This window comes from Grus americana, chromosome 9 (genome assembly GCF_028858705.1).
Source record: "Grus americana isolate bGruAme1 chromosome 9, bGruAme1.mat, whole genome shotgun sequence".
Lineage (NCBI taxonomy): Eukaryota > Metazoa > Chordata > Aves > Gruiformes > Gruidae > Grus > Grus americana.
In genome coordinates, this window is record NC_072860.1 from 1176948 (window position 1) to 1200347 (window position 23400).

The following is a 23400-nucleotide window of genomic DNA, read 5'->3' on the forward strand; positions in this document are numbered from 1 at the left end:
CGTGCCGTACCGTGCCGTACCGTGCTATATCATGCTATACCGTGCTATACCGTGCTGTATCGTGCCATACTGTGCTATACCCTGCCATACCATGCTATATCATGCTATACCATGCTATACCATGCCATACCGTGCTATACTGTTCTATACCATGCTATACCGTGCCACACATACCGTGCCGTGCCTAACGCACCATGCCATGCCGTGCCGTGCCATACCGTGCCGTACCATACTGTGCCATGCCATACCGTGCCTACTGTGCCGTGCCACGCCCTGCCTACCGTGCCATGCCATGCCATGCCATACCGTGCCGTGCCATACCGCACTGTGCTGTGCTGTACTGTGCGTACCGCACTGTACCATGCTGTACCACGCTGTACCACACCGTACCGTGCCGTACTGTGCCATACCGTGCCATGCCATGCCATGCCATGCCATGCCATGCCGTACCGTGCCATGCTGTGCCACACCACGCCCTGCCATGCTGTACCATGCCATACCGTGCCGTACTGTGCTGTACCATGCCCTGGCAGGTGGTGCTGTGCTGATACATGCCGCCCCAGGCTGTGCCACACTGTGCCAGCAGGATGAGCTGGATATTTTAATAGAAATTTTATATATTTATTTTTTAATTTTAACCTATAATTATTTTTGGTACAATTAAACCCCAAACATACGGAGCGAGCCCAGCAGGGGTTTTCCTGTTCCCACCCATTCTGGGGGCTGCGGGGATGCTGCATCCTGGGGGTCGCATCCTTCCAGGGGTGGGGGTCCCATCGCACCAGCGCTTGCCAGTACCACCGGCGCTGGATGTCCCCCCCCGGGCCCCAACGGGTGCAGCATGTCGCTGTGAGGCCGCTCCCTTCCATCCCTCCCTTCTCCCCCTAGAGCAGTCCCCCACCCCTGCGTGTCCCCCAAGCCTCCTGCATCACCCCAGGGGAGCGGGAACGGGGCCCCTGCCCAGCCAAGGGATGGGGAAACTGAGGCGGGTGCCGGCTACTCTCTCCCCCGCTGGCGGGAGCGGTGCCGTACGGTCCTGCAGGCCCTGGGGTGAGCTCCAAGCCTCATCCCGCATCACCATCACCGGGCACGGCAAGGCCAGGCGCCCCCGGCACGTCCGGCAGGGAAGGGGTGCGGGTGGCTGGGGCTGAGGAAATGGGAGAGACCTGGCTGGACTCCCACTCTCCTCCTCCTGCAGCCCCACCTCCCCGGTCCCGCTTAACTCCCCGCCAGGCCAGCCCTGGGGCCACCATTCCCGTCCCCATCGCGGTCCCCACGATGCTCCGGTTGCTGATGCTCTGCGGGGCGCTGGGCTGCGGGGCAGAGCGGGCAGGTAAGGCGGCGGCGGTGGGATTGGGGAGACCTGGGGTTGGCATGGAGGGACACACACACACACATACAGACGGCTTACGAGGAGGGGACGGGGCCATGGGTGATGTCCGCTGTCTCTCGCAGCCCCGCTCGCCTTCACCATGCTACATTGGACCCACGTCTCCAAGGGCAACTCCGTCTTCTGGGGGAACGCCAGCCTGGACGGGCAGCTCAGCCACCTCCTGGAGGGGCTTAACGTCACCCAGGTGCTGCCACTGGAGCCCCCGGACGCCTGGGCCAGGCGGCAGCAGGAGGTGACCACCTACCTCAGCTACTTCAGCCAGCTGGTGAAGCTCTTCACCAAGGAGAGGCCCATTGGCTGTGAGTGGTACCCCGGGGGGGGCGCGGGGACGCGTGGCTCCGTGAGGGGACGGGTCTCACTGGGGAAGGGGACCCCCCGCCCCCTGCGCTGCCTGGGACAGCTGGGCGAAGGGACGGGGACACGGCCAGGGGCAACACCTCGCCCTGGGCAAAAGGAGCGCTTCTGCAGAGCCAGGAATTGCCCACCCTGGAACAGGGCGATGCTCAACCTCCTGCTGTCCCTGGGGAAAAGGGCTGGGGGCTGCGGCCTGGGGGGCCGGGAGGTGTAGGCACCCTGCCTGCACCCTGCCTGCATCCCACCAGCACCCTGCCTGCACCCTGCTTTCACCCTGCTTGCACCTTGCCTGCACCCTGCCTGTACCCCCCTTGCACCCTTCACAGGAGGCACGGGACGCTGACAGGGATGGTTTCGCATTCCCGCCTGCGTTGCTCCGCAATCCCCCGTTCTCTCCAACCTTCCTGCCCAGGGGGTGTTTTAACTTTGTTTTCTTTGTTACCCCCAAAGCAGTTTTGCCCCAGCTCCGCGTTTCTTTACCTGGCCCTTGGGGAGCACTTTCTCACCTCGGGGGCTCGGTGTGAACCCCATGCCTCCCCCCACCCCACGGTCCCTGGGCTGCATCCTTCCGCGAGAGCGATGAGTAGCTCGCTCTGCGCCGAAAAACTTCCCGTCTCTACAAAACCGAAGCTGTGCCGTACGCAGATAAGGAAAGGAAAAAGAAGCCCGGCCGCCCGGCCATTGGAAAAGTTGCTGCTGCAGCTAAACCAAGCGAAACCAAAGCTGCGGGTGGGGTGGTGCAAGGCTGAGGCCTTGCAAACTCAGTGCACGGCTTGATGCTGGTGATGGCAGTGGGCTGCCGAGGGTGGGAGCGTCCTGACCCTGACCCTGACCCCATCCCTCTGTCCCTGCAGACACCCAGAGCCTGTCCTGCCACCTGGGCTGCCAGCTCTTCCCCAACGGCACGTCCCACAGTTTCTACGAGGTGTCCCTCAACGGGACGGCTTTCCTCAGCTTCCACGTCCCCAATGCCACCTGGGAGCGGCGCTGGCCCGGCCGCGACAAGGTGGCCACCTTTGCCAAGAAGGAGCTGATGAAATACCCCATGACCACCCAGGATCTCCAGCATTTCCTCAACATCACCTGCGTTGACATCCTGCGGGCTCAGAGCGCCGCGACGGGTCCGTGCCGGGGCTGGGGGGACGCGGTGGCATGGTGGGTGTGACCCCAGTCGTCACCTCCATCCCTCTCGTCTCTTGCAGGAAAACAGAGCAGCCGGTCGCACGCTGCGTTGGTGCTGGGCCTGATCCTGGGGACCTTCGCCTTGCTGGGCATGGCCGTGGGGATCTTCCTGTGCACGGGAGGGAGCTGCTAGCGGAGCCGGCAGCCGCCCCACGTCACCCTGTGGAGCCGGGGGACGGACCCATCGTCACCCCGCGGAGGCAGGGACCGAGGCCACGCTCCGCAAGGGATGCATCTCCCCAGTGCCGCTGGCTTTGCTCCCAAAGGACACCGGTGGCTTCCCGGCCCCGGCTGGGTGACCCCCCCCAGCAGCAGCAGCGGCACCCTGTCCCGGGGACGGTCCCCACACCGGGCTGGCGCGATGCTCTGAGACGTAACACAGAGATACGCTTGGCACGGATGGAAAAAAATGGGGAAGAGGGGTGGGGAGGGAAAGTGGTGGGAGAAACAAGCAAGAAGGGGTTAAAAGGACGGCACTGAAACCCGCTTTGTCCCTGTTCCAGTGGGGACAGGTGCCCAGGAGGGAGGATGGCACACCTTGGTGGCACTGCTTTGAGATGTCCTGTAATAAACCCACCCATTGGCTTTCGGTGTCTCTCATTTCCCCCCAGCAGTGCCGACATCGGGCTGCAGGTCCATCACGGAGCGGGGGGGACCCGCGGTTGCCAGCGTGGGGTGGGCTCCTCGGTGCGTCCAGCCCCTGTGTTGGACCCCGGGCCGTGCACTGGGAGGAGGCTGGTGGGGTTTGCACCTCCTGAGCTCGGGTCGACCTGCCCGCAGCTTTGCTTTGACTCCACTAAGTCATTTTTGCAATGGCCAAATGGCAACGCTTCGTTTCTTTTTCATTTCCTCGAGGCTGAGTACAGCCGGCCGCACCGGGACAGCTTTTCTGAGCAGAGCAATGCGTTCACTGCTCTCCCGTAAGGATCTGCCCCGGGGGATATGGGAGCGCAGGGACGCTGGGAGAGGGGCAGGCGTGGGGCGACACGCTGCGCACCCCATGGCGAGAAACTGCTCCCCAAGGACCAGCTAAAGAAAGGCAGAGCTGTACTAGTGCGGTACAACTGCATTCATGGCTTTATTTTCCTTTTCCGCAATCTAGATCTGAGCTACTAATTACTCTTTGCCTCTTTAGACTTTGGTTTATGTTAATAAGAAATTCTTGGGTGCGTTTCCCTTTTGCCTGTTGCAAGATTTGGAGCTGGATTCCCCTCCTGTCCCCACTGCCCCAAGGGCAGGAAGGGCTGGGGGTGAGCCAGAAGCTGGCTTGGGCCACCGAAAGAGGGGACAGAACAGGAGCGAGGAGCTTTCCTGGATTAACTTCCAGCTCGTTCTTTCCTAAATCCCCTTCCCTGCGGCTCAAAGCAAGAGAGGAAGGCTGGGAAAAGATGGGAAGAGAGATGCGGGACAGAAAGGGGATGGGAAGCTGACACAGTGGTTGGCCTTAAGGAGGGATGGAGGCTGAGGTCTCCAAAGACCACATCTCATCACCCTGGCTGCCGGCCACCCCCCGAGCAGCCCCCGCCTCCCCCAGGCTCCCAGGGCAGGGGCCAGGGTGCTCCCCACCCTTCAGCGGGTTCCTTTGCAAAAGGGAGATGGTAGCCAAGAGGCCGGAGGATCCAAAACAACGAGCCCGAGGCACGCGGACGTCATCGCTCGGCCTCTCAACAAGTGCCCTTGGCCAGAGCTCTGCTGTGAGCCAAGCACCGCGCGGCCCCGCCACGGGCATCAGGGGACACGAGGCCGATGCTGAAGGTCAAGGGCGGTAGGTTTGCTCCCCACAAAGCGATAAAAACAGTTGTAGCTAGTTTCCAGTGGGGAGAAACCGCTGCATTCACGGCTCCGCTTTGGTTTTCGGACTCGGGGCATCTCTTGGGGCAGATATCGCACCCTGGTCCCAAGACTCGGAGCGATGCTCATGCCAAGCGCCCCTCACTGGGCTGCAGCTCCGTGCTGGTGCTGGGAGAGCAGAGCCGTGCCCCAGGCTGCCACGCTGCCCTCAGACACGGGCTAGCAGCAGAGACGGCACCTGGCAGAGACCCGGGCTGGAAAAACTGGGGAGAGCTGGAACAACAGGGCTTGTTTTGCTTTTTGCTTCTGAAATGCGTCATCTTTTGGACAGATGAGGAAATCTCTGGTTTAAACAGTGCTGGAAAAGCCTTTTTCCTGCTCCCGGGCCCCCCACGTGTGTTGGTCGCAGCAGGAGAGCTCTCCAGAAAGGAGCTGACTTTGCTGGCGAAGACTCGAGACCAGCAGCGATCACGAAGGGAAGGGGCAGCACCCAGCGGCGGGGATCCCCCCGAAACCACGGGGACCCCAGGAACAGCCTCATCCTGAGCTGTGCCTGTGGGCACCCAAAACTGCCACCCCTCCATCCCAGCACCCAGCCCGCCCACGGTGGCCAAGAGTCCAGGGGTTATAGCAATAGCATCCACCACCTGCCCCAAAATTTCTCTTCCTCATCCTGAAACCCCCAAAGTGCCTCATCACAGGGCCACCAACGCTCATCCTGGAGCAGCACGCTGGGGACACAGGGCCCAGCTGCGTCCTACCACTGCCCCAACAGACACCGTCTCTCCAGCAGCTGGTAGCCACATCCATGGCCACTCCTCACCCGAATTCGGCTGTTCTTCCCACCCTCGATCACAGCTTGGGACGGTCGCCAACGCTTAACCGCGTATCCTGTCAACCGACGGTTGTTATTAATTTGCTCCTCAGTTTGTTTGGATTTTTTTTTTTTTTTTTGCTTTCTGCAAGAGGGTGAAGCAACCCACACGCAGACCTTTGGAGGCTGCAACCACTCTGTCTACGCAGCATCTCCCCCGACACGAACCATCCCGGTTGTCCGCGCCGATGGCCGCGTGAGGCTTTGCTTTCCATCCCTCGGCTCCGCTCGTGCTGGTTTGGATAAGGGTTGAGATAAGACGCCCAGCCTTGAACGTTGTTCCAGTAAGACGACGCTGACGTGCTAGGAACCAGCTTTCCCCCGCGCCCACGGGTGCTTCAGAGGGGATGGGCAGGGTCCCGTCCGGCCTCACAGGGACACACAGTCCCCTCGCTGCTTTTTGGGTGGCAGATCCCGATGTAAGGTCGGTGTTTTCGGGCCGTGTCCTTCGGGAGCCTTGGCCGCTCACACGGCATCCTTGGCTCCGTGCTGCGGTGCCCTGCCCGTCCCTGGGGGCAAAGGGCCAGCTCGCTCTGGGAGCTGCCTGAAAACTTGGCGCTGGGCTCCTGCGCCTGCTAGGGTGGGGAGGGGAGGCAGCAGCTAGGAAAAAAACCTAAATACGGGGCTGATGGCATCAGTGCTTCTCAAGAAAACGGGTTGCATGAGATTTACATCTGGAAGGAAAAAGGGATTATCTTTGTAAACACCCCTTACGAACTCGGTGCCTGTGGCATCATCGCTTTTCTGGAATAAAGCTTCGTTCTGCTGAATCCCCCACAGGTCACGCTGTCACAGCCCCAGCTGGTTTTGTTTCTGGCCTCGCCACTTTCAGGATGGATGTCGCATCCTTTTTAACCCAGGGGCTGCGCTGGGGCAAGGGGATTTGCAAGGCATGCAGCCGCCGGCCAACCCTCCCTGAGCAAGGGACACTTTTCTTTTTTTTGGAACAACGTAATTTTGTCAGGTATCTGCTTTCTAGCAGGATATTCTTTCTCCTAGGAATATTTAAGAGCAGAGGAAGCGGCTGTGCTGGCATATCCCTCCCCGCAGGGTGCCCAGGACCCATCGCTGCCCTCTTCCCTTTCCTCTCACCTCCCAGGTCAGTGTGTCTGACCGAGCCAGAGGAAACAGGAGGAGGAAGCTGGCTGCCGGCCAGAGTCAACACCGAGCAGGGCTACGTGGCAGCGGGGATGAAGGGAGGCTCGGGGGCAGCGGGGTGCCACCAGAACCTCCGCCACCGCCACACCTCCCGCCCTGCCCCAAGCAGGCAGTCCCCTCCCTGGGGACCGAGCAAGCTGTGCCTCGCAAGATGCTCCACCGCTGCTCATCAGCCTGACGGCACGGGAGCCGCTACCTAGAAATCGTGTTAAAGGCTTCCAGTGAGGAATTACCACCTCACCTTCCCTCCCCCCAGGCAGAGGCCCCCCATGGTCTCCAGCTGTTTGAGCCGATGTATTCAGGAATTCTCTGCTTCTCAAGAAGTGCTTTAAAAGGCAAGTGCTTGAACATCCACTGTCTGGGAACGCTTTCAGCCCCTGCCTGGACTCGGGGACTGGTCTGGGATGGACAACAGGGCTTTTGATGCAGCAAGCCCAGCCTGGGGAGGCAGAGGAGAAGCAGACGAGGCTGCTAGGGCACGATGCTTTCTGGAGAAGCAGAGCCAAACCCTGTTTTCATCCACTCGTCCACCTCTGGGACAGGACGGATCCAGGCAAAGGGGAGAGGGATCCAGGCATGGACAGAGGCAATGGGATCTTGGAGCGAGCGAAGGCGTGGAGAACACACATAGCTTCCAGGGTGATCAAAACCCTTCACTTCAGAAATCTGCACCCCATTTTAGCCAGGCAAGGACCACGTGCTTGTTTAAACACCCACTTCCCAGAACAGCAAGGACAAGCGTTTTGCTAGAAGAACTGAACAACACGCCTGTATCTAAACCATCAACAATCCTTGACTTGTGCAAGGATTTAGGGTAAAAGGGGACCAAGACTTTATTTTTTTTTATTTGATCCAATCTGGGAACAGCAGCATTGCGTGGAAGACTGTACATTACAGGAATCCCAGCTGAGGTCTAGACCTTGGGGGTGTTTGCTTGGTCCCAAACCCAAGAAGAGGCAATGTGAACATCTAAGCCTCCGAAGAAGCATTTATATGAGATAAAGGAGTCCACGTTTGCCTGAAGGCAGAGGATCCCAGCTCTGCACACCCCCACAGCAAGCAGGGGAAGGAAGCAGTGTTACTGGGCATTATTTGGGGCTTTCTTTTCTTCTTCTCAGCCTAGTAAAAGTTGGGGTTTTACAGCTATTGTCGCTGTTCTACTGGCCTCTCAGAGGAGTACAGACCCACAATGAAAAAAAAAAAAACAAAACAAAAAACCAAAAACACAGGAAGGAAAAGAATTAGTAGGGAAAGGAAAAGCAGTAGCAGGAACAAGTACTCATGCCCAAAATAAATGCACTGCCTGCTGCCAGGGGCACAGGTAGGAAAGGTTACACCACAGCGAAACTCTCTCCAGTGCAGAAGTTGAGATTTTGGTGTGAAGTCCTGGCTTTTTGGCTTTATTGCTACAGGGGAGGACTGGTAGCACGGCCGTGTGCCAGGGAAATAGAATAGGAAGGCAGAAAGACAATCCAATGGACCCTCGAGGGGCTGAGATAACAGGAATCAGCCCTGTGCATGCAGAGAGCGGAAGGAAAGTTTCTCTGAAATCTGAGGTTTCTTAGAAATCTAAGCTGAGAGGGGGGAAGTGGGGGCAGAGCTGCCTACAGACACCTGGAAAGAGCAGGTGGGCAGACGCTCGAGGCAGCAGCCTCAGCTGAGATTAACAGCTTACATTTACGGGTTTTGAGGAAGACAAGCATTGAGACCAAGGGTTTGGCATCCCAGGTTTGTCTCGCCCCCTTCTCAGCTGTTCCCGAAGCCCCCACTTGGCTCTGCCAATGCAAACGTACAAAGGATCCAACAGGAAACCTTCATGCTGCTGCTGCTTCCGCTGCGTCAGCTCCCACTGGAGTTTAAGGGTTGGGTTGGACACTGACAGACCAAGGGCAGCACACAAGGGCTGGGCCAGAGCTGCTCTCCACCTCTCCCAGCTCTGATCTGAGCTACTTAAAGCTCACAATGAAGAAAAACAAAAAAACCAAACCAAAACCTACCTTGAGTCTCCCTGTTGCTGCTCCCCAACAAAGATTTTTGTGTAGGAAGAAAAAAAAAAAAAAAAAAGACAAACCGCAAACAGATCCCATCCACTCCCCAGGTCAGGGACGCAGGGGATGAGGCAGAAGGCAGCGGCTGTAGGGGCTATAAAGTGGGATCCTTAAGAGCCCTGAACACCGTCCTACACGAACAACTGACTCATTTCTCTTGCTGCCTACAACCCTGTCACAGCAAAGCACAAGGCTGAATGACTCTGACACCTCCAAGGAATTGTTAGCTACCACTCCCGATGAACACGCGGAGATGAGCGTCTCCAACAGGGATGCTTAAAGCAGCAGAGTCTTCGTGACAGAGACTGGAGCAGCACAGGAAGCCCCCTGCCAGGTTACCAGGCCCTCAGGTCAAATAAAGCAGCTACAGAGCTTTCGCTGGATTTAGTTTCACCCTTTTCAGCAGAGATCACTGAAGGGACCAATGACTTGCAGGTCTCCCAGGGTAAGGGCTGCTGAAATACATAACCAGGTAGTTTTTGCCATTCCGACTCAATCGTCTTTATTTCTGTGCCGTTGGCTTCACCCGTCCTCACAGAGGACAGAGCGCAGGAGGTAAGTGAACTTTTCCAGACGAGCTGTTGGTTACGTTTGGGGGCAACGAGGAAGAACCAAGGCCACAAGGAACCGTTCCGTTATCTTCCAGAAATCCCACTGTGAAACTCTGAGGAGTCTTTGCTAAGCTGTTCCGACTTCAAATTTAAAGCCAAGCATTAACTTTTGGGACAAGAGGACTACTTGGTAGTTAAGGGAGTCCACAGGAGCTTTAAAGAGACTCTTCCCCCCCCCCCCCCGACCCCATAAAGGTTCTCCTGCCAGTCTACTCCCAACAGCACCTGTACTCCTGCCCCAGAAACAGAGACTCTGAAGCAATACCACACTCCGGACTCAGAGGGGAAAGGGAAAAAAAGGCTGGGATTAAAAAAAAAAAAAACCACCAACCAAGAGAAACTCAGAAGAGACCAACACAAAGGACATAAAAAGCACAGGAAGCTATGAAAATATGTTGAGATGGTCAAGAAAAGTCACATCAAAATATATTTAAAAACCAGAAATTCCAATCTGTGTGGAATTTAAAACTCCTTTCCCCACTTTTTTTTTTCTGCTCAAGGAGTCTCTTTGTTGTTCCAGGACGTGGAACATGATAGGCAGCACCAGTTATATCCTGAAAAAGTGTAGTATTTCCCCCAACTCATCTGAGCACTTCCACAATTTACAAAGAAAAAAAAAATTATATATACCTCAACAATTGCCCCACCCTCCCTGTCTTCCATTCTACAGCAGGCAGGAGAAAAGACTGCAAATAAATCTGACTTTTCATTTTCAGTTAAGTCCAGTTTTTCCACACATCAATATCCTTGCAATCCGTTGTACACCTTCTGCACCGACCCTTGTTTCAGCAGCTGTTTGAGACCTGCAAGAGGAAAGGAAAGCGTTACTGCACAGCACAAAGAGGAGAACTGCTGCATTTCCTGCTCCTGCTGCATTTACACATCTGGCACTAGCCTTTCAAGGTTGAGCCCACGTATCTGAATAATGCAAACACTGGTACTCCAAGAGCATCATTAAGAAGAAAAATAAAAGCAAAAATTCCCCCCAAACCAGAGGTGCAACAGCTTTTCTCCTGCTCCTTCTGCATTCTTGAAAGGAGACATAGGACCGAGGTGAGTGATGCTGTACCAGCGCTTTCGTGCATGTGTGAAACCACACAAGACCAGTGGATCCGGGGAGAACGTCTCCCCTCCTGCAAACTCAAAGCCCAGAGCACCACCTTGAGATCCTCATGGATCTGTAAGGGGTAAAGCCAACTCCCAGAGCTGCTTTGCAACTGAACTCAAGAAGGGAGGGCTACGCTTGAGTCCTGCTGGACTTGCCAGCTACAGAAACCCACAAGAGTGGTACGTGGTGCCTGGGGACGCTGCTGTCCACTAGAAGTAGTCCCTGAGGGCAAGGGAGAGAAGCAAACTTGTTATCTGTGGGCTTAAGTATCCTACTGAAGGCCTGAACGTCTTAAGTTTGTTTTTTTTTTTTTTTTTTTTAAAAAAAACCCCTTTTTAACCCCACTGCTTCACAACAGAGCCTAGATGACTTTACAAATACCATCTTCCCCACCCCTGAAAGCCCATTCATGAAACATTTCAAAGAACTGACTACTCCGAGGTCCTGTCAGCGTCAAATTCTTACCAGGGCAGGATAAGAGTGAGTCAGCCCTTAAAACCATAATAGCTCATCTACTGGGGTCAGCACGTCCAGGGAAAGACTGGCAGGTCTTCACTGTTACTTAAAGGGCAGATCCACACAAAACAGAGGAAACAGACTGGCAAGAACAGATGTGTCACACTGTTTTTCCAGAGATAATCTGAGGGGACTCCCTCTTTAAAGTCAGCCCGGTCACAGACTGCCCTTGGCCATGGGTCCCATCAGAACATGGCAGCACCAGAAGCCACCAAGCCCGACCAGGGGCTGTCAGGACTCAAAACAGGGAAGAAAACTCCCCACACCACATAGAGCTTTCAAATGATAAAAAAAAAAAAGTTAAGCTAAGCTGCTATAATTCTGCTGCTGGATGTCCCCAAAACAGCATTAGTCTTGGAAAAAAGCATGCAGGCAGCTGGCCTGCGTCTCGACATGCCAAAAGACAGGATGGCAGTCCCGCCTTGGATCAGCTCGCTCTGCTGCTCCACTGAAGCCAGAGTCGCAGTGAAGGGGGGCTGGATGCTTTACGTGTTTGTACAACAGCTCACATTAGGCTGCGTAGAAAATACCGCAGTAGTTGTTAAGTTTAAGCGAGGTACATAGGCAGGGAGAGGGAAGATCAATAATTAAATCTACCAATTGTACAGGAAAAACACACCCACCCAAGCTTTCAGGCATGCAAGTCTTTCTTCAGGAAACCCAGCTAAAAGGGAGCATGACTCCCTGCAAAACCCTGTCCCGCTTGTCCTCCCTTAAGTCATGGCTGCGGGATGTACCTGGCTACAAATACTACTGTCCTTTAGGACCAGTGATTTAATGCGTAAGGGTCACAGTAGTTCTGTTAAAATACTAGAAAACTGTCCTGGAAATAAGTAACTAGAACTGAGATGGTTCTCTGCTGGGCAAGAGCTATTCCTGCCTCTTGCTTGCTGCTCAGAGAATCCCGAACTCTTTTCTACCTTCAGAAACATCCTCAGAAGCCGGGCAAAGCGAGCTCCTATACAGGAGCTGCTAATCCTTAAGGCTGGGTCATTCTCCAGGGGAGTACAAGGCAAGTTCACTTCCCCTGCACAGCCAAAGGCAGCTCAGAGCCACTTCCTGGCTGATGGGTAGAGGATGTGCCTCCTGGATGTGTGGTTCTTTGAAAGGAAGGACATCGCTGGAAAGGTGCATTCCAGTAACCCTGAAAAAAGGGGGATTAACACCATTCTTGTACCTCGTTTCCTGCTAGCTAGCTCTTGGCAGCTGCCTGTCGGCCTGAAGGATACCCTCACCAGCGCACAGGATATTTCAACACATATCTGATGTTCAATCAGGAATTCCAGCCAGGAATCCTGAGTGTTGGTGCTACTGCACCTCAGGCATTTTTTACTAGAGCCAACTTTGAGATTTTTCTAGGCATCACCGACAGGTTACAACACAAGCTGGGCACTTTGCTGCCTGCTGCTGCGCTCTGAGCACTCCAGAGCTAGCGCATGGGATCCAAACCAGACCATAAACAAGTGCCAGCAGAGGTGAACAAGAGGCAAGTCAAAGAGAAAGTCACCTCTGATCAACAGGCAGTAAATTCCCTGATGTCACACCAGCAGGAAAGCAAGAGTATTATTTCTGAAGGTTTGACTGGAGCGGTGCTCTCCGAGTCAGACTATCTTCTAACCACCCCAGGAGCTGTAAGTACGGTTAGGAGATAAGAAATTAGGACCACTGCCAAAAATAAGAAAAAAAAGGGATGTTTTGAATTCTGAAGCCTACAGTCTTCCTTTGAATGTGTACGCTGAACTGCTGCCACACAACACAAGCAGACCTATTCCCTCATAAAACTCCTTAAATCATTGAATGTTTGGAGATATTCTAGCACAGAGAAATGCATCTGACTGCCTATCCAGCCACTCTCCCCTGGGAAGCATGGAATTGCTTCAGGAGGGAGTGAAGCACCCAAAGGCCCCGTGCCTGAACACACTCCTGCCACTACTATCACCTCTCTGTTCCCAGGATATCCGTAAAGGCATGCGAGCAGTTTTGACAAACACGGAAGGTTCTGTCACTGCTCTTTGCCCAGTGTCTTCACAAACTGCCAAGAGCAACAGCTGGAAAAACCTCATGTCTGTTTGAGAGGTGCTGTTACCTTATGAAGCTTCAAGGGCAGCAGAGCCTGGAATGAGACCTCATGATGATGTAGCCACTATGCTCTGCAGCCCTCACTGGGCACAAAATGCTTGCAAAGAGCGGGAAAGCACAGGGGTCAAAACACAAATCAGGTTCACTCAAAGCACAGCCCAGAGGAACAAACCTCACAGCTGCGGAAAGAGCCACAGAACATCAGTCTACCCTGGAGCTGCGGCTACCAACTGGGCTCAGCGCGGCCATCAATCCAGCAGTAAGTGGCATAGGGCTGAGAAAAGCCCACCCAGGGCTTGGCTTCCCTCTACGCGCTTGAAAACCCCAGGAAAGCTGCACATTTGCCTCGTTCTACCAGGGCAGCTGCCACAAGCCACTAAAAAGGGCACCTTCCAAAGAATGAATGATAGCCCTGATCAGCAGGAAAAAGTTCTGGGGATGGGAATTTTCTGGAGCGCTGCACTGGTACGTGCCAGGAATTTCTTTGCCCCGTAGCAGAGGACAGGGCCCTCGACGCCTACCCTGATGCCTCGCGCAGAGCAGCAGAACCTACTGCAGAGGCTGCTGAGGCAAAGAGGAATTTCCAGCTAGGAGTATAATATTTACCCTCCTGCAACTTTAGGATTTCTACATGGTTCATCAAGTTTCCATCTGAGCACCAAAGCCGATAAGCAGATCTCTCCTACGAAACATCTGCATTGGACCCTTCTTCCCTACATGGCCTCAAAATACTTGGGGTAGGAGGAGATGTAGGGAGGAACAATCCTGATGCCACATGACACTTTACCCTTGACAGCAGAGGGATTTCCACAAGTCTTGCCTTCAAGAAAGCAGAAGCAGGGGCTGGAAAACCACTTGTGATCCCACTCCAGCAGAGGCAAAGCAGACAGAGGCTAAACCCAGTAAGTCTGAGTTCAGACACATGGCCAGCTACAGAACAAAGCAGCTGCAAACTTGCCAAGTGCTACATCCCAACCTAATCTGGTTCCCTACAACTGCGGCAGCCACGTTCACTTGCTTCAAAAGGAACCGGAAGTTAATCACAGGGCATCGGCTGATGGTATGTCGTACAAGGGGCACAGGGAAAGGAGAGCCCTTCCTGACCGCTACAGGCTGCTGGTTCAGTTGCACCAACTTCTTATCAGCTTTGGCAAGAGGTCTGCGCAGCCTGCTGCCACGACAGAGCTTTAAACCACGCACCTTCCCGCTGTTCGTTTGTCAGTTGCTCTTTGGGGAACTCCACATCAAATGTTATTATTAGGGAGCCTTTGATATTATTGTTATCAAAGTTTGGTAGACCTTCTCCTTTCTTCCACAGTTTGGCCCCGGGTTTCGTAATTTTATCCCGAGCGACATGAACCTAGAGACAAAAGATACTTCAGAACGTTACTAACATTCCCAATACCCCAAATGCCCTTTCCGACCCACTGATAAGCTTCATCGATATCGATTCCTTGCCAAAGTCAGTGACGTTCCAGGGGTCCAGGCAGTATTACTGCCCATACTGCCCCACCTCTGTTTTGGCTCCGTGGAAATCTGTCTGGAAGCCTCTAGCAGAGGGGATACCATGTACAACCAGCAGCTGCATGGACCCCGAGCAAGCTAACCCTCAGCACAGGAGACCCTCAGCTACATTTTGTTTAGACAGAGGAAGAAAGCAAACCGTTGCCTCACCTTGTGCCCATCCAAATGGGAGATATCCATTTCAAAGCCAGTAAGTGCCTCGACCAGCGAGATCGTCACGTTCGTATACAAGTCATCTCCTCTTCTTTCGAAGACTGGGTGCCTGCGGAATTAAAAGACACTGGAACTTTCCTTCTCCCCCATATGGGAAATAGACCCTCTAGCTTCCTCCCCTCCATTTGGGAGTTTGGACAATTCACAAATCAAAGAGGAAGTGAAGACTGAATGAAATTTAGCTTCATTTTCCTGTGTGAGGTAGGTACTATTAAATAACCTTTCTATTTCTAGGGCAATGAGTGGTGAGGCGTGTCAAGGAGTTGTGACTCACACAACCATTTTCTTAGCACAGTGTATTTCCTTACAATACAGAGATAGTATGTTTATGGAAAAAGGACATATTTCATGTGATTCATGCAGGACCTACTAATGCATGCCAGAATTCAAGCCAAACGAAATACAAGTGGAATTATCTTAACTGTGGTGAATCCAGCTATTCTAGCATTATCAGGGTTGAACATCCTGCACAGCCCCGCGTATCAGATTCTCAGCTGCACCAACTCAGAAGGGTAAGCTACACGCTAGCCAAGTGGGCAACTCTGGCCAGAAAGCTGCTTGCAAGCTTCCTTTGCAGTAACCAGAAAGAGTGGTCTAATCAGGCCAGTTACTTACTTAAGAACTTTTATTCGGAAGCGCAAATCACCTGGCTCCCCATCCACATGGGGTTCACCTGTGAAAAAGGCAGAAAAGCTCTGTTTAAAGGAGCTCGTTAGTAACAACTGGAAAAACAAGCAGCATATTAAACACAATAGAGCTCTGCAGGTCACACATTAAAGGGAAAAAACAACCAGTTGATCTTCACATGACTAAAACCCTGCTTACACACACTTCTTTTAAAGAGCACAGGACTTTGAGTATCACCTCAATGAGCTCATAGCTCTGCTGTTCTGAAAGACTTGCCTGCCTCTTGATGATGTCCTTTACTTGTTGAAGGACTTTGTCTCCTTGGGCAGAGGGGATTCCCTCACATACTCAAGCCTGGAACAGATGCTCCTACTCAAGAGTTACCCCAGACATCAGATGTAGAGCATTTTTTTTGTGTGTGCGCGCGCCACCGGTACCAGCAAAGGGAGTGGAACCTGGAGCGTTACTCAGACTTAGCAAAGAGTATGCTCCTGGATTCCAGCAGCACGGAAAGGACACAGCACTTCAACTCACACGTGCTGCTCAGTGACCCAATGCAGGGCTTGGCTGCTTGCGCTGCCATAAAGACCAGCCTCACACCACGGAAAAGGTGCAAGTCAGAGCTGAGCAGCAGAGCAGTGCCCACATACGTACCTTCACCAATGAAGGGATACTCCATCCCATCCCTCACGCCTGGCTCTATCTCCACTTCTAGCGTTCGCTCCTCATTCACGAGCCTGTGAAGGGGAAGAGCAAGCAGGCACTAAGTTTTCAACAGCAGGTGGTAGCACCTACTTATGTTACTGGGTCAATGAGAAGACCCCCACAAGTTAAGACATACTCTCTCCTTGCTCACACCTAAAGCTGGAGGACGAGTGCTGCCTTTCTTGTGTGCTGATACTCATATCTAGTAGGGAAAGCAAAGCTACACCACAGTATTCCCTGTCCAACTGTTCCCAGCTGGAAGCTGTGGGCTTCCCTGACTTTGTTTATTCAGATTTGGTTGTGGAATTTCCACTGTAGTATGACTGATTGTTCGAGGAATAAGAGGCTGAAAGAGCAAATTGGGGAGCTCTACATCTAACAGAGCTGGCTTGTCTACTGTAAGAGCAAAGACTGGCTCCTTGGAGGTGAGAAGCCTGTGTTAAGTTTTCCAAATTCTCCACGTCTTACTGGTAGTACAGGCACTTTCCTCCATCTAGTGGCAGGTTTTGAATAAACATCCGTATAGCAGTAAAGAGCATAAAACTCACTTGACATTTGGACATTCATCACAAACAACTTCTTGAGTCATCTGGAAACGTCCAGGACCCAGCTGAGTGGTCCTCATCTCCTGCCGGCAATTGCATTTCCGCTTGCCAGGTGCCTGTCTTGCCACCGGCTTGTTCCTGACAACCTGCGTGGAAGGAAAGAGGTTGACACCAGCACTCCTGGGTCTCCACAAGGCTCTGGATTTCTCAAACAGCCTGAACATCGTTTATTTTCTTTCTGTTTTTTTTTTTTTTTTTTCCTCAAACACACTTTCTGCTGCCTCCACAGTAGCTCCACATGGTCTTGGCAAAACATGACTGATAAGTTTTCACCTTACACTTCTGGCTGACCACACATTAAATACCAAAATATCAGAAAAAATCCTGTCTCTGACACCACTACAAGCATTTTATTTCTTTTTCTGGCACACCTTTCTAAATAGGAAAGGTAACGCTAGGATGAAACTTCTGACACCTTTGGTTACCACAGCTTCCTTGTTCCACACGATGGGCAAAATTCTTTGGCATTCCCCATTTACCCAGATGCTCAATCAACACAAATCCTAACATGCAGAATAGCAGGGATTGTCAGCAGCAGCAGTGTAGCTTATTTAAAAAAAAAAAAAAAGCCAGCATGCATTTGCCAAGTACATAATCCAGAGATCTGCAGTGACATGTTTGGCCACATGAAGAGGCCATGAAAAATCCTCAGTGAGGTTTTGCAAGAATTACTGAAAATGGGAGAAAGCTACATGCTTTCAGCCTAGGAATGGTCCCCAAATATCACCAAATTCTTGAGAGTGCGCACTTTCACCTTTTCCAACTGCAAAAAAAGCTACAGCTAGGCACTTAGAGCCAATAAATAAGCTATTATTGCAAGAAGCATCCCTTTTATAGAGAAACTGCCAGATGGCAAAGATGAATAAAGGTATTGTTTCTTCAGTTAACTACTAGCAAATAGCATCACAACATCCTCCACTGTCACTGCCAGATACTGAGGAAATGGGCATCTATTTTAATTCTATTTTTTGGGGAGAAGATATCCTTCTGAGCAGTGCCCAGGCATATCAAACCCGAGAACACACTGGAAAGAGCGACAGGAGAGCAAACTCACTTCTACGAAGTTTCCTGAATACACCTCTTCCAGTGTAACCTCCAGGTCCACGATGATGTCGCTTCCTCGGGGAATGTTCCTGTCTTGTTGGCGAGGGTTACCTCCAAACATGAATCCAAAGTCCCCAAAGAAGCTGGATTAAAGCACAGCAATCAGTTCAGGAGGGAATTCCGATCAAATGGGGCTTTGATGAAGAGAGCCACCCAAGGCAGCAGCAATGTGCTGCTTGGTAAAGGCTTCTAGTCCCCTACAGAGCAGCCTCCTTACAGCAAACACACACCACAGTAAATCCAGATACCACTTTTTGCTCCTCAAGGACACAAGCTAATGCCTTCAAACAAAGCAGCTGCTTTGGAAGAGGTTTTTTGTACTCAAGGAAACAAGTTTTGGAGCAGGAGTTGAATGCCAGCACCTCAAAACCTGACTGCTAAGGGAAGTCCTCACCATACCGCACTGCTGCTCAGCTGCCATCACCATAAGGTGCAAACTCAGAGTAGCATGCTACCTGTGGCACTGCAAGTCAATGCCACCGGGTTGGTTTTCAGTAGCTGAGGGAAAAGGGATACAAGAAAAAAAAAAGCCTCCCTTGCAAGTCTGCATGTTCTTCCTCAAAATAAACCAGAAGACAGTGCAAGTTCTCACCCAGAATGATGACGTGAGATGAGCAACTGCAGGAATTATTTCAGTAAATTTGTGCCTGGCAGAACCAAGAGGGACCCTACACAGAGAGGCTCAGGTTCTGTTTGAGCAACATGCAGGTGCCTTCAGATTTTAACAATCCAAATTCTACAGTTGCTCTGAAATGCAGTGTAAGCCACTACAGCATTACTTTGCAAAAGAAAAAGCAACCCCCAAAGCACGCACATGATCTGAGACAATGGGTTAAACATCAATCATGTACCAGAGAACACCAGAAAGTTCATACGTGATTTGTAAGGTGCTGCAGCTGTACTAATCACCCACATTGGTGACGCAGCTTGCCAAGTAAGAGCCATCCATGTGGGAAGACAACATCGGTTCCTATTCACTGTTCTTGGAGCATGGCCTGCTGCAAGCCAGGCAACTGAAAACTGCGCATGGGATATCCACTGTAAACGTATTTTTCCAAATCTCAACTGTCACTTCAGAACAGTGCCTCCTGACTGGGTCAAAGACCTTAACGCAGAATTTGCCTGTATCAAACGCGCGCACGAGCATCACGATATTAGATCGCCAACTGCAGAACAGTCTAAAGTGGCAAAATCTCCTTACTGTGAGAAGATGTCTCCATGGGAGCTCTGGTGCCCATCCTTCAATCCCTCCTCACCATATGCATCATACTGCTTCCTCTTCTCCTCGTCCGACAGCACCTGACAAAGGGATTCAAACCAACGAGATGTTCACCCACAGCTGAACCGGGTTACTTAAATAGCTCTGAGAGGAAGCTCACCAGTACTCTTCACCGGGGGACAAGCAGCAATGCTTCATGTTACAGAAGCACTGGCTAGAACTTGCTTGCTGCACTGAACTAGAAAAGTTAAACGTTTATCAGTTAAACCCATAAAAGGTATGGTTAGATTATTAAAACAGCATAAGCAACACAGAAAATATAAAACAATATTGACTATCTTGAGGATTAAAAAAATAATCAGAAGGAATAATTCAAATCAGTTCCTACAAAGCAAGACACACTGAAAAAAATAAATCACAAACTACTATCCCAGAGACTCAGTTCTTCAAGCACACAGAACCTGTATTTCTCCAGCTACTATTTCATAGCAATTAGCAACAACAGTGAGTTTGCCTACCAAGCTGAACCTGCCAAATACAGTAACCCCACACCACTTTGAATGCTGGCCCTCACTCCTAAGGGCAGCAAAAGTTAGAACTTCAGTACCAAGGCAGAATAACACAGCCCAACACACATGACTTTCAAGACTGCAAAGCTTCAATTTTAATTCTTAAGTATTGATCTTTGCTCTTTTCACCCCCAGAGATCCAGAAGTTTCTGGTCACATTTACACTTCCTTCCTCTTCCTCCCCTGTTGATCACATTTGGGAAGGTTAAAATTGCAAGGTTAGCTTTCAGAAGGCTAGAGAGGAGCAGAAACAGGTGGAGAAGCTAGCTAAATGAGGAAAAGCAGCCTGAAATTGTAACCAATGATAAATGCTAGCAACAAGGAAAAAAACCAGTGACATTAATAGCTTCATCTTGTAGATAAGAGCTCAGTTCTCCCTTTGTCACTTCAGATTTTGCATTAAAACACACATTTCCTGGAACTGGGACAAGCTTTCCATTTCTGATCTGTTGGTCTCAGAGCAAAACCCTCTCAGGAGAGTACTGCACAGCACTGACGATACCACAAGCAATAAGAAAGGAACAAAGAACACAAAATATTCACCTCTCCATTAATTTTCCTTTTTTCTACTGGCTTTTGGAGAACACTAGTGAAGAGAGTTCTTGTTTGTTATGTTGCCTTGAAAGCAAAGCAACTGCCAGGGGTAAGGTTAGAAAAACCCCACAGAAACTCCACCTCCAAACTTACTCAGAGACTAATGACTCCACATAGAGGAGTCTCAGCTCCCTCACACGGGCTCAGTCTCCTTTCCAACTGAAACATCTGTGTTCAGACCACACAGCTGCAGGGTGGAAATCACTTTGGCTGTTTAAATGAAGGAGACTGAGTAGTTTAATTAATCTACTTTCCCCACAATTTTTCTAGAAACCTAGTTAGCCAAACCCTGAGCAGCAGTACTACTGACAGAGGCTTTGCTTTATGGCAAAAAGCAGCCCGGTTTAGGTTAAGGAAAACGTAATTCTGGCGTCCTTTTGCCCAAAAGAATCAAATGTACAGGCTATATCCCGGAGCTTGTTTAGCAGAAGGATTTATAAACTGTACCGGCTAAATAAAGAGACATCAACACGTTTTGTCTTCCAAACCTATTTTAAAAAACATGTAAGTCAATACTGGATTTCGATATTCTGATGCACCTCTCTTCAGCAAGAGGCACACAAATGAAGACTTTGAAGGCGGGTTTCCTAATTTAATTTTCCCCAGCACCCAGCGAGAGCACGTTGCATTCGCGTTGTCTGCGATAGCACTAGAACTCCACACTTTATGCTGAAGGACACTGCTGTGCTTCAATAACACCCTGGTGAGGGGGAAGCAGACTCAGTCACTGCTCGTAAAAGTTAATATTCAGCTACTCCTGCCACCACATCCCCTGCCAATTTGATTTTACAACCGTTTTCTCCCCAATGTTTTTAACAGAAAGAGTACTCTCAACTGCTACTATGGCAAAGACTTAAATAAACTGGGACTGGGAGAAGTAGTAGAGAAATGCTTCCCATGTGTAAAGTGCTGTCACATGTGACAAGATCCCAACTCAGAAACGACACCAAGCTCACAGCTTTGGAGTAAACCACAAGCATCGATCTTCAGATGCTGCAGATGGCAGGTAACATACTTTTTTCCCCAAAAATATTCTTTACGTTCACTGGTTTCCCTATGATAGTTCAACTGATTTATTTAATAGGTAAGTCTGAACTAAAAAGAGGTCCCAGCTGTGATACAAAAATAAAGTTGATGTGTTTTCTTTCTGACCAAAGAGGAATGCGTTCAAGCCATTTCTCTCACTTCCTCATTGATTTTATATTTGCATATCGGAAGAGCATCAGAGATGGGAGCAGGAGCCATGCTACAGCTGCAGGCTGAGCGGCACCAGCAGACTGCAGCGGGATCGCAAACCCTTTCCTTCTGAAGCTCGATCCCTCAAAGAGGACATGAGCCTCCCACTCAAACAGCCCACCAGCGCAGGCAAGCTCCTGGTGGAACTGCTGCTATGAATTCCTGCTGGTCGCCACCATCTTCCTCGGGGGCCCTCTGCTCTACGGGGGATGGGGGAGCAGGTGGAAGCCAACGGTGACAGGAGGGAGACAAAAAGGACAGAGAATGTGGGAGAAACAGATCCCATCACCCCGCCTAAATTGTGTTAACCTGTACGTATGTGGCAGAGAAAGCAGGCTTTGACTTAAAACATTTGGCTAATAAAATAATCTATGTGCTATTTATATGATGCACTGCACTCTTAGTGTCAGGTATCATTTGTATGCTACTGTATTATCAGGGAAACAACAGGAATCCTCAGGCACATGCAACCCCCAATTATTTTTCCCACCCTAATGTCTTCTAAAAGGCAAGCCAACTGCCTTTCACCCATCAGCTCAGACTTACAGCCAGGCCCCATCCACACACACACATCTGTTCTGTGCCAATACTTACAGCTGATGCAACTCTCTTTCTTTCTCAAAGAACTATTAATGAACACCAAATAACTTTAGCTTGCTGCCTTCACTTTCTCCCGGCTAAGTGAGCTAAGGTCTTTTATTGCCCTTTGATAGAAGGGGTGCTCTAATCAACCCGACAGTCTCTCTACCTCAGCTTTTTTATTTGGTAGGACATCTGAAATTTGATATGGTAATAGGAGGAGGATGGATTACACCTGCACCTTTATATTTCCTAGAAGCCCTTTCTCCTTCCCCTGAACGTTACAAGATGACTCCTCATGAGAATACTTGCTGGCCAAGCTCAGCTTCAGGCTCCCACCACGTTTTACCATGAACCCCATCCACCCTTTCACAGCCTGGGAAGGGCTGGGAGCACTTCAAGATTCTTCGAGTTCCTTACAACAAGGTGCACAACTTCACCCCTCTCCTTCCCCAGCACCCACACCGGGCCCTGCCCTACCCCGCGGGTAGCAGTGCTGCTCGGCAGCACCCACGGACGGGTGCGGGACAGGGCTGGGGGGGAACCCGCAGCCCCCTGGGCTCACCTCGTAGGCAGCCCCCAGGTCCTGGAATTTCTCCTGAGCCCGAGGGTCGTCGGGGTTCCTGTCGGGATGGAGCTGCAGCGCCAGTTTCCGGTAGGCCTTCTTGATGTCCTTGATGGAGGCGCCGCGGGACACCCCCAGGATCTTGTAAAAGTCCCTCCTGGGGGGGGGGAAAAGAGAGCGGGGAGAAGGGAGCGGGGCCCCGTCAGCGCCGCGGCCACCGAGCCCGGCGCTGAGGGGGGACCGGGGGAAAAGGCGGGCCCGGCGCTGAGGGACGGACACACGCACACAGGCCCGGCGCTGAGGCGGTGAGGGACGTACACACAAACACAGGCCCGGCGCTGAGAGACGGACACACGCACACAGGCCCGGCGCACTCACCCGGCGGCGGCCTCCCCGCAGAGGCAGAGCAGCAGGAGGCAGAGGCGGCCGAGCCAGCCCGGGGCCATGGCGCGGGGGCCGGGCCTGCCCGGGCAGGGGGGCGGCGGGGAGAGGAAGCGGCGCTCACCGGGCAGGTCCGCAACGCCGCAACCGCCCGCCCCGGCCCGGCCACCATTAGACGTGAAGCGGAGCCCGGTGGCGACGAGCGACCAATAGGAGCGCGGCGCAGCCCCGCGCGCTGCGGGCCGCCGACCTATCGGCTGCGCACACTTCACCACCGGCTCGGCGCCGCCGACCAATCGTCTGCCGGGACGTCGGCTCTGAGGCCGCCGGCCCAATCACGGCTCAGGGCGTCACGCCGCGCCTTA

The 23400-nt window shown here is 52.0% G+C and overlaps 2 protein-coding genes across 2 annotated transcripts; one reads left to right on the forward strand and one right to left on the reverse strand.

The window, feature by feature from the left end:
* Nucleotides 1-1263: 1263 nt before the first annotated feature.
* Nucleotides 1264-3481, forward strand: PROCR (protein C receptor). The gene is made up of 4 exons (XM_054835112.1): nt 1264-1333; nt 1456-1692; nt 2602-2868; nt 2950-3481. Exons 1-4 carry the CDS (start codon nt 1279-1281, stop codon nt 3060-3062), a joined length of 672 nt encoding a protein of 223 aa, XP_054691087.1. The 5' UTR covers nt 1264-1278; the 3' UTR covers nt 3063-3481.
* A 6321-nt stretch (nt 3482-9802) lies between these two features.
* DNAJB11 (DnaJ heat shock protein family (Hsp40) member B11) lies at nt 9803-23252 on the reverse strand. The gene is made up of 10 exons (XM_054835108.1): nt 23033-23252; nt 22655-22811; nt 19094-19191; nt 17843-17975; nt 16732-16874; nt 16133-16215; nt 15467-15524; nt 14789-14900; nt 14315-14474; nt 9803-10214 (listed from the first exon to the last, which is right to left on the reverse strand). The coding sequence occupies exons 1-10, from the start codon at nt 23098-23100 to the stop codon at nt 10150-10152; spliced, it is 1077 nt and encodes a 358-aa protein (XP_054691083.1). The 5' UTR covers nt 23101-23252; the 3' UTR covers nt 9803-10149.
* Nucleotides 23253-23400: the final 148 nt, after the last annotated feature.

What these genes read in the sequence shown, in the direction of transcription:
- PROCR (XM_054835112.1), top strand. Translation starts at nt 1,279, where the DNA reads ATGCTCCGGTTGCTGATGCTCTGCGGGGCGCTGGGCTGCGGGGCAGAG. An exon ending in CAAGGAGAGGCCCATTGGCT is followed by an intron (nt 1,693 to 2,601) that starts GTGAGTGGTACC and finishes CTGTCCCTGCAG; the next exon opens with ACACCCAGAGCCTGTCCTGC. An exon ending in GGCTCAGAGCGCCGCGACGG is followed by an intron (nt 2,869 to 2,949) that starts GTCCGTGCCGGG and finishes CGTCTCTTGCAG; the next exon opens with GAAAACAGAGCAGCCGGTCG.
- DNAJB11 (XM_054835108.1), bottom strand. Translation starts at nt 23,100, where the DNA reads ATGGCCCCGGGCTGGCTCGGCCGCCTCTGCCTCCTGCTGCTCTGCCTC. An exon ending in GTATCCCTTCATTGGTGAAG is followed by an intron (nt 15,525 to 16,132) that starts GTACGTATGTGG and finishes CCTTTTTCACAG; the next exon opens with GTGAACCCCATGTGGATGGG. An exon ending in TTCCGAATAAAAGTTCTTAA is followed by an intron (nt 14,901 to 15,466) that starts GTAAGTAACTGG and finishes TTAATTCCGCAG; the next exon opens with GCACCCAGTCTTCGAAAGAA.